The sequence below is a fragment of the Struthio camelus genome, chromosome 8 (assembly GCF_040807025.1).
Source record: "Struthio camelus isolate bStrCam1 chromosome 8, bStrCam1.hap1, whole genome shotgun sequence".
Classification (NCBI taxonomy): domain Eukaryota; kingdom Metazoa; phylum Chordata; class Aves; order Struthioniformes; family Struthionidae; genus Struthio; species Struthio camelus.
In genome coordinates, this window is record NC_090949.1 from 8,568,206 (window position 1) to 8,581,103 (window position 12,898).

General features: G+C 55.5%; 2 protein-coding genes across 25 annotated transcripts in view; both read left to right on the forward strand.

Moving 5' to 3' along the window:
• Positions 1 to 607: 607 nt before the first annotated feature.
• Positions 608 to 10,826, forward strand: LOC104142690 (dimethylaniline monooxygenase [N-oxide-forming] 4). Of its 2 annotated transcripts, none has more exons than XM_009672794.2 (9): positions 608 to 1,037; positions 3,488 to 3,625; positions 4,016 to 4,204; positions 4,607 to 4,769; positions 5,048 to 5,193; positions 6,381 to 6,580; positions 7,353 to 7,702; positions 7,902 to 7,974; positions 9,851 to 10,826. In XM_009672794.2, the coding sequence occupies exons 1-9, from the start codon at positions 1,008 to 1,010 to the stop codon at positions 10,233 to 10,235; spliced, it is 1,674 nt and encodes a 557-aa protein (XP_009671089.2). In that variant the 5' UTR covers positions 608 to 1,007; the 3' UTR covers positions 10,236 to 10,826. The 2 variants fall into 2 exon arrangements, with proteins under 2 accessions (XP_009671089.2, XP_068808036.1); XM_068951935.1 differs by having other exon boundaries at positions 614 to 1,037; positions 3,444 to 3,625; positions 9,851 to 10,824.
• Positions 10,827 to 11,634: 808 nt separating this feature from the next.
• The window catches only part of PRRC2C (proline rich coiled-coil 2C), a 75,314-nt gene continuing 74,050 nt past the window's right edge, over positions 11,635 to 12,898 (forward strand). For 18 of the 23 annotated variants that reach the window (XM_068951906.1, XM_068951917.1, XM_068951908.1 and 15 more), the window contains exon 1: positions 11,697 to 11,861. The gene's annotated coding sequence lies outside the window, so the exon portion shown is untranslated. Of the gene's footprint in view, positions 11,862 to 12,898 lie in introns of all 23 variants that reach the window. The other 5 variants (XM_068951907.1, XM_068951928.1, XM_068951929.1 and 2 more) reach the window with 3 other exon arrangements.

Genomic DNA, 12,898 nt, shown 5'->3' on the forward strand with positions numbered 1-12,898 from the left:
CGCTCCTGGATCCCCCAGCAGCTCTCCCAGACGGTGCAGTTACTGGGGTTGCTTTCTGTATGGAGAGTCTTTCGCACAATAAAAGCTTTATCAGTCGTGCCGGGAGAGCAGCGCCGGAGCTGCCTCGTCGTGTCTTTGCTGGGAGCGCTGGCTGGGCACTTGGACCCTTCCCAGGGCTGGGTCGTGCTGGATCACTTCCTGGCTCCTGCCATGAGTGCAGGCAGCTCGCATCCTACAGCCTGGTGTCACGAGGGCTTTCCTGTACCCCTCATGCTCTCTGTTGGGGTGCATGCAAAAGGAGTGCATTTTACTGATTTCCTGGGGACACCAAGTGAGTGTCCGGCACCGGCCTCTTGCAGCATGGATACAGCATGGGAGGCTGGGACCACAGCAGGACGTGGGCAGCCCTCATGTGCGGATGCTGCCCTGAGCTTCATCACGGCTGGTCGCGGTAGCAGAGGAGGTCCTGTGGGAGTCTTTGCAAGCACATCCCTACGGGGTATGGGGGTGCAGCTGGACACTGAGCTGCCCATCACACCAGTCCCGAGCCCCTGCCCGCTGTGGAAGGAGGGGCTGCTCCCCTCCCAAAAGAGATGGGAAAGCACCCACTCCTAGACCAGACTCTGTAGGATTAGCCAGATTAGATGTCCAGCTCCTGGGTGGTTAAAGATAGGCACAGAAATCCCTCTGTGACAGTCCTGGGCTGGGGAGTTCACCATTTCAAGCCCTGCTGAGATCAGCCCAGAGCTGATTTATACGCTTCCTGGAGGTGGGCTCGGGTGAGCCGGGCTCTGCCTGCGCTGCGGGTCGCTGCGCCCAGATGGAGAACAAACTTTCTGTAAATGCATTTAAATTCAATAGCAGACAGAAAGAGTGAGCAAGTGTGGGAGCGCAAAGGTAAAGGTTGGAGGTCCGGGAATGGCAGCGAACCAGAGCTGCACGGACTTTAGCCTGTCATTTAAATTTGTGGCTAGAGAAACTCCAAGCAAAGGACGGACGAATCCTGAATGGAAAAGGCGCAGCGTTGCCCTGAAAAGGTTTGTTCCTAACTTCTTTCTGCCCGCGTTTTGTGTACTTAAAAAAAAAAAAATCAATTACCACTTTGTTGCCTTTGAGTTTCTCCCGGGGTTTCGGCATTAGCTGCACGTTTTGCGCTGATGCGGGCGGCGGTGGAGGAGAGATGAAGTTGCAGTGGGAAAGGCAAGGCCAGGCTGCACGCGTGCCACTGGCACGCCAGCCAGGCAGCATCAGCTCTCCAGGGCTCATCCTGCGAGCAAAACAGTCTGTAGGCAGCCCTAAAAAAAGAGGGGTGAGGCTTATCACCCGAGGCACCCCCCCTCCCCTTTCCCAAAGGAGGCAGCTGGGTGCCCCGGCACGGGGAAGCTCTCAGAAACAGGACCTGGGGAGTGGGAGGTGGGTGAGCGTCAGCATTTCGTCCCTTGCTCCTGGAGATCGAGAGTGACCCAGGCTGGAAGTTACTCAGCGTTATATACACAGTTTTTTGAATGTCCGTTAGCTGCGTAGAAAAGTAACAGGCTATAGCCTAACTTCATGCTGTGGCTGGCGGAGCAGTGGATTGAGAGAGCTCATGAGATGGTTCTAGTTTCTCTACTTTTCTTGGGGGGGGGGGGGGGTTCTAGATTTCTGCAGTTTCCTCCAAGTCTTGCTTAAATTAACTTACTGTTTGCCATAACATGAGTTGAAACCCAGTTATAAATTAGCCCTTTTTTGAGACTTTACACTTTGAGTGTTTGCTATCTCATCAAACTTTACCTGGGCTAATATTTTTCTAGTTCTTTGCTTTACTGTTAAGTGAGGCATAGCATAACTTTCCATTTACATTGAGGTACTGACGTTTGAGTTCCTGTCATCTATACACTGAATTCCTGGGTTTCTAACTTTTCTTTTTCTTTTTCCTTTCCTGTATTTTGTAATATGAGCAGCACTCTCAGGATTGCTCATAGCTTCTAAATCACTGATCTGCATTCCCACTCAGAGCCAGGCGTTACAAGTTTTTTTAAAAGCCAATTTTTTCCCAAGAAAATGCCATTTAATTGAAAATAGAAAGAAAAGGATGAAAATGGGTCAGTTTAGCTGAAAATGTTTCTTGACAATGTTTCAAGAAGGTCAGTTTGCACAGGCAGAAGTGATGGGGCCATGCAGCCTCCCGTGAGCCCTGTGGTTCTTTGCCTGGACTGTGTGGGATGTGGGTGAAGCCTTATTTCTACCTGGTATCAGAGATGTGAGCCCAAGTTTCCTGGCTCTCATGAGGCAGCTGCCTTCAAACTGTCACCCTGTCTGGGTCAGCATTCTTCTTAAAATAAAATATAAAAATAGGGGCAAAAGGTGGAGGGCTTGTTCTGCGCTGGAATGAAAAACAAATGTCAAAACCTTCATATTTTCTGCAAAATGGATCTGCTGTTTTCCTTCCCCTGCCTTGTCCTCCAGCTTCTTTGAAACAACTTCAGGCGAAGTTTTGTTGCCTGAATTTTTTTGGTAAGCCTGCTGCATGCTCGCTCCCTATGCAAGCCTACCTCGGCTATGTGGCTGTGAGCTTCCTCCTGCACCCATGGCTGTGAACACAGCTGGGTGCCCCGGCCAGCTCCCCACCAAGCCAGCACCAGGGAGTGATCTCAGGCCATCGCAGCCCCTCTCTGCTCCCACTGAGTCAGCGGGAGCACGTCTGAAGCCCTGGATGAGCACCTGGGGCCAGGCAGCGATTCAAAGCAATGCAGAAAGGTCTCTGAGCTGAGACGGCATTTGGGCGCCAGTTCCTCCAGAGAGTCAGCAACTGGGCTTCAGAAATGAGAAGTCCTCTTGCCCTTTTTGGTCAATGAGATTTAATAAGGAAACGCTCCAGAAGCAGGGCAATGTCTTCGAGGCCATGCTAAGGGCGATCCCGAAGCGGTCAGCTGGGAAGAGCTTCCCCCTCTTTTCATGCACTGGTTTGGACCAGGAAAGGGAATAAATAGAAAAAGGAATGTGGTGAACATGAAAAGGTGCCTCCTTTTCCCTGGCCGGCATGAGGGTAATCGCTGGACTCTCAGGAGCACCTGAATCCCTGAGAAGTTCCCACCGACCTGAGGTCACTGGGACAGATGTGGTTTATTCCCAGGGAGTTACTCTCAGCTTGCTTTGCCTTGCAGCTCATTATTCTTGATAACAGCTTTTGGGTGCAGTGCAGAGGCTAATGAGCAGCATCCACTGACAACCGCAGACCGGCTCCTCCTTCCTCCTCCTTCACTTGCTCATTCAGGCTCTGCCTGGATGCCTAGGTGTCATTCCCTGCACTGGGAACCGAAGAGGATTTTGTCTAAGGGGAGTTGTCCTTCAGGAACAGTTACAGCCAGAGAAGTTGGGGGGAGCTTTCCCGTGGGGTGGGAAGACCAGTGTTTCTGCTAATGCATGGACTATTTTATATCCAGTTTATTATATCCCTTCAGCGAGTAAGATATCTTGCCTGGCGCTCCTGCTTTGCCTCCTGCAGGACACCATGGTGCGACGAGTGGCTGTAATCGGGGCTGGGGCCAGTGGGCTGGCCTCCATCAAGTGCTGCCTGGATGAAGGGCTGGAGCCCACCTGCTTTGAGAGGAGCGATGACATCGGGGGGCTCTGGTGCTTTACTGTGAGTGGGCTCTGCCTGTGTGGGGAGGTTTTTCCCTAGTTTTGCCCTGTCCCCACTTGCCGCCACCCACAGTGAAGAGGAGGGAGCAACCGTGAGCTCAGGGACCATCTCTGTCCCAGGCACGGGGCTCCCCCTGGCTCCAAGGGGAGAAGGTGCTGGGGGAGCAGAAGCCACAGGCTCCCGGGGTGCACACCTCCTTCGGCAGTGACATGGGGACAGGCACCAAGGCTGAGGGGACTTTAAATTCACTGCTCACCTTGTCCTGGAGCCACGAGTAGAGGTGGTGGGAGCTAGCCACAGTTTGTTCCTCGTATCCAAGCTGCTCTGATGACTCAGAGGAAGAAAGTCGTTCTTTGTCCCTCTGCAAATGGCACTGCTCGCTTCACACAGGACACAGTGGACTGTGGGAGGACCAGCGTGTACCGGTCAGTCATCACCAACACCTCCAAGGAGATGTCCTGCTTCAGTGACTTCCCCTGCCCAGAAGACTTCCCCAACTACCTTCCCCACCACCAACTCCTGGAGTACTTCCGGATGTACGCTCAGCGCTTCGACCTCCTGCGGCACATACGCTTCAAGGTGAGCCAAGGCCCAGGTGTGTCGCAGCCATCAGGGACGGTCCGCCAAGAGCCGTGAGGAGCAGGGTCATCGGTAGCTGCAATTACTGGGTTTGCATTGCCCGGGGGACGAGATAACAGTGGGCATGAAGTCCACGACGATTGTGCACCTTTCGCATCCTGAATGTAGGCTGCACATTAGGCTGCTCAAACACATGCTGCCTGGTGACAGCCCTCATTCGTGCCTTTCCAGCCCTGGCAATTGCCAGAGGAAAGGTTCAGTGCCCAATTTAACAGCTTCAGAGGTGGAATGAGGCTCCCGGAGGGCCCACTCTGCCCTCGGAAACCCCAGGCCTGCTCAGGCAGGACCTCTTGGGAATGAGGCACAGTTCCTGACTGCCTTTTTATTGCGTTTTGATGCAAGACAACAGTTTGCAGCGTGAGGAAGCGCCCCGATTTCTCCACCTCGGGCCAGTGGGATGTCATCACTGAGACCGAAGCGGGCCAGGAGTCGCACATCTTCGACGCTGTCATGGTTTGCACTGGCCATTACCAGGAGCCCCTTTTGCCCTTGGCTTCTTTTCCAGGTAAGCCCTGCCTTTGCAGCTGGAAGGAGCTCCTACCACATGCAGGGTGGTAGGAGACGGGGGATGCCAGACAGCATTCTTGCTGTTGGCCTCACCCAACAGAGCCAAAGTCCTTACGGGCTTCACTGCACTTGGCTCTGCTGCAAGGACAGAGATGGAGGCAAGATGAAGGGGTGGAAGGGTCTGAGGGTTGCCAAAGGGACCAGCAACGAGGCTGTCAAAAGCATGTCACAGCGGCAAGTAAAGGTACCTAATGGTAAGAGATGCTCTCTGCCTAGGTATTGAAACGTGCTTTAAAGGCCGGCACCTCCACAGCAGGGAGTACAGAGATGCAGAGGGTTTCCAGGGAAAGCGAGTCCTCGTGGTCGGCATCGGGAACTCCGGCGGCGACATCTCCGTGGAGCTGAGCCGCGTGGCTGCAAAGGTATGACTCCACCACGGCGCCGAGCCCGACAGCAGCTGCCGCAAACCTTTCCTGCCAACAGCAAGTCAGGCAGCATGGCCAAGCCCCGGCTCGGCGCTGCGTTAGCTGACAACGCTGGACACCTCCAGGTTGTGCAGTAGCTCCTCCTGGGACAAGATGCAGACAGGAGTAAACTAAAATTATGGCTTCCCTTAAAGCCACTGCTCATTAGCACCTTAGGCACAGAGCTGGTGCTCCTTGTGAAAACAGTATCACAGTGGGGCAGGAACAGAAACCGGGCTGAAAAAACAGAATTATTCTCGAAACAGGCACCAGGCTGAGTATGGTCCATGCTGCAGCCACAGCAGTCGGTCACTGCTGCCCAGTGGGGGTCCCTTGCGGATGTGCCATGCTGTTGATTTGGGACTGATAAAGTTAGCAAGAACTGCCCTGGGGACACCTTTTCCCTTCCTCTGCATGGCCCCTGCTGAACCCTTTTCCAGGTCCTGGCATTCAGCTGTTTTCTTCTCTCCCACCTCCCAGCCCTCTGAACAAAGGGTGCTTCACTCCTTTTCCACCTCAGCCACGTGCACCCAGCATCTCCCATCCCCAGATATCTCCCCAGACTGCCTCCATGTATGCAGAAAAGATGCCAAAGCACCTCCTGTGACAGAAGTGGGAGTCAGGGCACTGCACCAGCTCTAACAGCTGTCCTGCACTGCCTTAGCTAGACCCTGCATTTCTTCCCTCCTTGCACCTTCCAAATACAACTTTGTATTTGGCCTCTCAGTACCCACAGAAGCCCACGTTACTGGAGCTTTTGCTCCCCAGGAGCTGTGTCTCATGAGGGACACTGAAGGACACGAGAGCAGGGTGTCCGCACCAGTAATTGTTGTGGGTATGTCCTGGGAAAGCATTGCCCACTGGCTTTCTAAAGAAACGGACCTCGAAATTGTTGGCCATCGAAATAAGCTCTGCAGTTCCTGGAGGGTTTAGATCATCTAGGAAGCAGACAGAGGGGCTGGTGTGCAGCTCTTGGAAGTCTGCAAAAGCCACCGTGAGCTGATTGTTCATCCAGATACCTCCCTCCCTCGGGACAATCCATTCAGCTGCCTGCTACCAAACACAGGAGATAAGATTTGCCATTTGGGGCAAAAATGGAAAGAAGACCTTTGGCAAGAGATTCGCCATCCTGCCTTCTTTCCCAGGTATTTCTCAGTGCCAGGAGCAGCACGTGGGTGTTCAGTCGTATTTCGGATCATGGTTTTCCTTTTGACATGGTTGTTACCACGCGCTTTAAGCATTTTCTCGACTGGCTTCTCCCATCAGCCATCATGGAAAGGATCAGGTTTTGGAAGTTCAACTCATGGTTTAACCATACAAACTATGGCTTGGCTTCTGTTAAAAGGTATTTTCTCTGATTGTTTTGTTGGTTCATTGGTGGTTTTTAATGATTTGAAATATCCAACTGTTCATTTCAGGGAATAGTTGTGGAATAGCAAATTGTTAGCGGGGAATTAACTTTTTTCCATCAGTAGCTTTTTATGACATACTGTTTTTTGTACCAAATTCTCATGCAACGGAAGTGAGACCATCAGGAACTTTCCTTTTGGTGCCTATGTTCACAGCGGACTCAGGACCCACAGTCTGGCTATAGGGGACTTTTCTATGTAGGCTTTCTGCCTGCAGGGAGATGTTCTCCTTTGCGTCACCATTAGGGTGGTGTGACTGCTCCCTCCACAGCTGTGTGAGATGCGCCAGCACCTCAGCCAGAGCTTAGGCCCTTGGGGCCAGAGCCTGCAGGCCTCACACAGCTCTAAGCTGTGCTAGGAGGTCCACAGCTGCTGTGAGGAGACAGCGAGCCTGTTACTCCAGTCCGCTCCAGGAAAAGCTGGAGAATTGATCAGACATTAAGGAAAATCTACCAGGCACAGATAGCTTGGGAAGGTCTTGGAGTTGCCTCCACTTTGGCATTTTAAGGGCAGGTTAAACCTACATCAGGGTGGTTTACAATGGCTGATCCTGCTATTGGGGGCAGAGCTACAAGTCTGAGCCCCTCTAGGTCCCTCCTAGCACTAGTTTCCTTGACTCCTGCCATGAAAGCCCTTTCCAGCTCTGTTTCAGGACCCTCCCAGATGTTAATGCTACTCTCCTTCTCTCCTTCTCCCTCCATGTGCAAGTTCCAAGTTTAACATAATTATAAATGAAGAGCTGCCATTTTGCCTCCTCTCTGGGACTGTCGTGTTGAAACCAACCGTGAAGGAGTTCACTGAAAGCTCGGCTGTTTTTGAAGACGGGACAACCGAAAACATCGACGTGGTGCTCTTCGCCACGGGATACGCATTCTCATTTCCCTTCCTGGAAGACTCTGTTCGCAGCCTCTTCAAACATAGCTGTTCCCTCTATAAATGCATCTTCCCTCCGCAGCTGGAAAAACCCACGCTGGCCTTCATCGGCTTAGTACAACTGACAGGCTCTGTGATGGTGGGAGCAGAAATGCAGGCTCGCTGGGTGACGGGAATCTTTGCCGGTAGGAGCCGGCGTGCCCGGACAAGGGGAGCTGGTGCAAGGGAGGTCGAGCACAGCCTGGCCGGCTCTCTGCAAGGCCCAGGCCGCGTCGGGCAGAGCACTTTCCATCTTTTGATGGAGCTGTGCATTTTGGGGCTGTCAGCACTAAGAATGCGTTAGCCTCTGGCCCCCACGGACCACAGTTTCTTTTTTCTTCTCAGGCTCCAACAAGCTGCCTCCCGTCAGCAGGATGATGGCAGATATTTCAAAGAAGGAGAAGCAGCTGGTCAAAAGGTGAGTGCTGCTCCCATGCTCTGGGCATGCTGCACCAGCCAGGACAACACGGGTGAAGGCGGTCCCCATAGTGGTTATGTCACAGACCTATCCAGGGCGTCTAATTATTCCTGAATGCAGATACTCCCACAACACCCATAGTGAGATGGGGAGATGCTGTCACCCCCTTCAATAGGTGACAACCCAAGACACCAAGGACATATCTCCCCTGGTTGAGCAGTGCAGAGCTGCTCCGTTTCTGCTGAAGCGTTCCCACTGACCCATGCCTTTCCCGGGCTCCGGTCCAGGTACAGCAGGAGCACCCCGGGCTAGAGCTTCCAACGGCCAGGGCACCCTTTCCACCGTGCTGTTCCCAGGCTTGCCCCAGACACCATTGACCTTCGGAGCAGCTTGCAGCAAGACCCCTGATGGATCAGGCTGGTAGTCCCCTCCATCAGGTTGCTAAGTCATGCCCTTATTTCCAGCATCTCAGGCTGGAGACTAGGTTTCCTCCAGACTACTAGTGCCATCTCGTGGTTTCTTCCTCCCAAAGCCAGGCACCGGAAGCTCTAGTGCTCCGTGCACCACCCCCTTGGAGCCGGGTAATGCAGGCTGTGGGTTGTTTGGGTGATGGTTTTTGGCAGGTCAAAATGAATAGTAGACAAGGCTCTAATGCATCCAATGCGCATATGGGAACTAAGGCCCTGCCTTGTTTGCCTTGGGATTTTACCATAAGTCCTCAAGGCTATGGGACAGATGCACTGGATGTGCTGTCTCGCAGTCACCAAGAGCTTTCTTGGCTGTCCTATCTGGAGCGAGTTGTGAGACCTCAGGGCCAGGCGGCATGCAGTCTGGGTTAGGTCTCACGATGAGGCAGAGCTGGATCATACAACCAAGGATACCAGTGAAAATCTGGGCCAAAACAGAGTCACATGGATTTTCATCAGGAGCCCCATCTACTCCAGACATGCACACTGTCCTCACATTTTGTTACATGGAAATACGGGAGTCTGAGTTGCAACGGAGATAAAGCTGTCTCAGATTTGCTGAAGTGGATTAAACACACCTCTTCTGCAGGGAAGACAAGGCCCCGGGAAGAAAGGGCTTGGATTTGTTCCGTGTCCTCACTATTTAAGGGGCTTAGCTCTAGCCTCTGGGTCAGTACTGGGACAGGGGTAGCGGAAGAGATCAGGCATCACCTACCCACGGGCTTGGTTGTTGAAACGAGCTGAAGTTCTCCGCAATTTCCTAATGAACTAATAGCAGATGAGCTGGTGACAAAGCAGACAAATGGGAGTGGGAGGCTGAGCTTTTCCAGTGCCTCTTGGCATAGGAAGCTTTCTGCATCTCTTAGCTTTCGCCGGTCCATTTGGCAGTCTTAGCTGTGAACGTAGACTGCTTCACCTCTCAAAAAGGGCCAAATTCAAGGCAGTGAATCTTGAGTAAGGACATTACACCGATATTTGTGGCATTACAATGATGGCAGCGTTGTGCGAGAACCATTCCTTAGTTCAGCCCCCTCCCTGGCTGCATTTTTCAGGGCTCAGCCACAGTCGGGTTATAGAGACAAAACAAGTTTCAGCCTATCACCTGCACCAGGGTAACTGCTAGTAACCGACCACACAAACGCTCTTTCAGTGCCTTTAGGCTTATTTATCTTACTACAGAGCATGGGCTAAGGGAGCTCCTCCCAGACCCTGGGCTCGGCTGGTGCTCGTCACTTCGTTAGTCCCCTGCAACGCGATGCCTTGTCCGAGCCCCAGGCGTTTGCCTGGGTCCCCACGGAGCTGGGGACCGAGGTGGGAAGGAGCGTGGAGCTGCCTGGCTGCATTCGGGGTGCTGGAAACGCGCTGGGACGCCGTTTGATTTTTCTTGTCTGTTTTATGTCCCAATGAAGGAATCCTGCCGAGGTGAACATGTGGATGAGTTTTATCAGCTACACAGATGAAATTGCGTCATGTGCCGGCATAAAGCCTAGCGTGCTGAGGCTGCTCCTGACGGACCCCCGGCTGGGCCTGGCAGTGTTTTTTGGCCCCTGCTCACCCTACCAGTACCGCCTGGTGGGACGGGGCCGCTGGAGCGGGGCCAGAAGCGCCATCCTGACTCAGTGGCAGCGGGCTCTGAAGCCCTTGCGAACCCGCGTCATAGATGACTCCTCCGACAGCTCCTCCAGCTTACCCTGGCTGTGTCTCCTTGCCCTGCCTGCGGTTCTCGTGGCGGGTTTCCTCTTTTCTAAATATGCCCGGCCATGGTGGATCCCCAGGGCAGGTTTCCATCTGTAGAAGAAACCCGGCAAAACATGATCTGGGGACAGTGCAGAGCTGTGCTGCTGCAAGGCGGCTTCAGTGGTGTCTGGGACTGTCACACACGCTGTCCCCAAGGGTGCCAGGATAAGGGCTGGCTCCTGGGCATGCCACCGAAACGGCGGCCACCGTCTCCTTCTGCTTCCAGGCAGACCAGGTGCACTTGCAATTTGCATTTCGCTGCACCACCTCCGGAGGTGAACTTTGCCGAGGAGAAAGCCATCTGCAACCCCCTGCTCTGTTCTCGCCCCCAAATCTGGCTGCTTTGCACAAGCATCGGGTTGGCTCTCTACAGGCCTTTTGGGGAGATCCTGAAGCGCTGGTCTGCGTGGCCAACGCATCTGTGCGGGGGCCTCGTGCCTCAACTCAAGGCAGGATCTCAGCAACAGGTCTAAGCCTGGGCCAGTATTTCTTGGCCCTCTGCTTGGCTCAAGCCCTTTCCATAAATCTTCAGCAAGGTCCACGAATCAATGAGATTTTTGAAACGCTCAATGTTTTTTTTATTTGCCTCGTGTCTTCTGGGACATGAAGGAAGGAGCTAGAAATAAACCTCACTGATTTGGACTTCTCTGATGTTTTCATTAACAAACAGCTTTATTATTGGTAGAAGGGTGGAGTTTTTTCAAGTGGACCTTATGTCATGCTTGAGGTGAGAACCCCATCTTAATAAAAAGGATATCCAACAGGGCACGTTTGGAAACAGAGACGGATACAGGCGGGCCTGTGTCCCCACCATTGCCTGAGCAGCCTCAGGGCTGCAGGCACATCTGAAGGCAAAGAGCAAAGGGAGCTAGGCAGATCCTCCCCACGCGCACACAGGGTTTTTAAACTCGGGGTATTGTTGCAAGCCCAGCTGACGACCGCTGAGTGTGCTCGGGGTGCGTTCACTGCGCTCCCGGAGCATCGCTCAGCAGGAGGCACGATGCATCCCGAACCTTCATACCCATCCCTGCCTGCGCTGCCAAACGGCTCTCCTGGGGGTTTGGAGGTTTGCACAAGGCGCCGTCGGCGGCAACGCGATCGCGTGCAGACCCCGCGTCCGCACGGGCGTCACGCTGGCGCGGCTCTCCCAGCGCGACTCAAGTAACTGCGTGCCGGCCGCGCAGACGTGCGCCCGGCCTGGTCCCACCCGGGAAGGGAGGCAGCGAGGGCGGGCGCAGCGTCAGAGCACCCACGCCAGCAGGGTTGGCAGGGTGCAAGGCGCTAACAGCAGCTCTGCCGACGGGGCTGGCGGCACCCGTGCTGGCGCGGGGTGCACGGCGCTGCCCAGCGCCCACCGCAGGCAGCGGCGCCGGGGCCGCTCCGCCGGGCGCCGCCAGGGGGCGCCGCGCGCGCCGCCGGCCCGCGCCGCCCCGACTGCGGCACCGCGGGGCCACGTGAGCGGCGCGGGGCGGGGCGGCGCTGGCGGGCGCGCGCGCGCTCGCACGGCGCGGTGAGGTCAGACGTCGTTGGCGCCGGCTTGGCCGCCCGCCATCTTGGCCCCAGTGTGGAAGCGGCTGAGGCGCGGCGTCGCGGCGCCGGGAGCGGCAGCGGCAGCGGCAGCGGCCTCGCCGAGTCCGGGAGCGGGGGAGGCCGGAGCGCCGGCCCGCCGCGCCGCTGCGCCAGGTGAGCGGCGGCGCCGCCGCCTAACCGCTGAGGCCGGCCGGCTGGGCGCAACGCACCGGCGCCGGGAGCGGCGGGCGAGCGGCCTGCGCCGCATGGCCCCAGGCGGGGGCGGCTTCCGCCGGGCTCCGGCCTGGCGGCGGGTGCAGCCCCGGGCCCGGCGGCGGCGGGAGGCGCCCGGGAGCCCGCGGCCCCCTGCCCTCGCGGCCCGGCGGAGGGGGGCGCTGGGCCCGCCGTGGCGGGAGGGCGGGCCGGGCTGCCCCGCGCCGCTGGGCCGCGCCGCATCGCCGCCCGCCGCCGCGCCCTGGGGCCGGCCGCGCCCGGCGGCGGCGGGCGGGCGCTGCCGGGGTGGGGGCGGCGCGCGGAGCGGGCCTGTCGGGGCGCTGCTTTCTTCCCGCTCCCGCCTCGCCTTTCTCTTCGCGCGGCTTCGGGTCTCTTCTTTCTCTCTAGGGAGGCTTCTCGAGAAACGTGCCGTCCCCTGCGTGCGTTTGCGCGTAGTTTGCAGCTGTGATTCTCGCTCCAAAAACTCTTTTTTTGGGGGGAGGGGGGGAAGAGGAGGGAGGCTTTTCTTAAGGGATGCTGGATGCACAAGCAGGACGCTGCGTCTTGGTTTTCTAACTCTGCAGTACTCATCCACAGTTCTTGAGATGTATGGTTAAGGCTGTTCCTGGATTATTTGATGCAGGACTGAGTAAAGCTCCTTTCACGGAGGTGTTGTTATTTCTCCTTGCAGAGACAAGGTTTGGAGAAGTGGAGTAAGCACAGCCAGGAGTGTTCTTACAGATACTGTTTAAACCATAGCGTGACCAAGGTTAGATGACATGGCTAAAAATCGCACCGCCAGTCTGCAGTAGGTATTATGGGAACCATCGCCTGGGGATGCAGCGATTGAAAATCTTGGAGCCAAAGATGGTCCAACTAGTTTCCCACACGGGTTGTTTCTGTGGGCCGGGGGGGCCTGAGCAGTATGCATGAGGAAATGGTGTGGGGAGTTGTCTGGAACACTTCATGTTTTCTGTGTTTCTTTCCTTTTGTCTCTC

Excerpts from the sequence above, each read along its gene's own strand:
- LOC104142690 (XM_009672794.2), top strand. The coding sequence starts at position 1,008 with ATGGAAAAGGCGCAGCGTTGCCCTGAAAAG. Across the intron at positions 1,038-3,487 it reads CGCAGCGTTGCCCTGAAAAG|GACACCATGGTGCGACGAGT; the intron begins GTTTGTTCCTAA and ends TGCCTCCTGCAG. Across the intron at positions 4,770-5,047 it reads GCCCTTGGCTTCTTTTCCAG|GTATTGAAACGTGCTTTAAA; the intron begins GTAAGCCCTGCC and ends CTCTCTGCCTAG.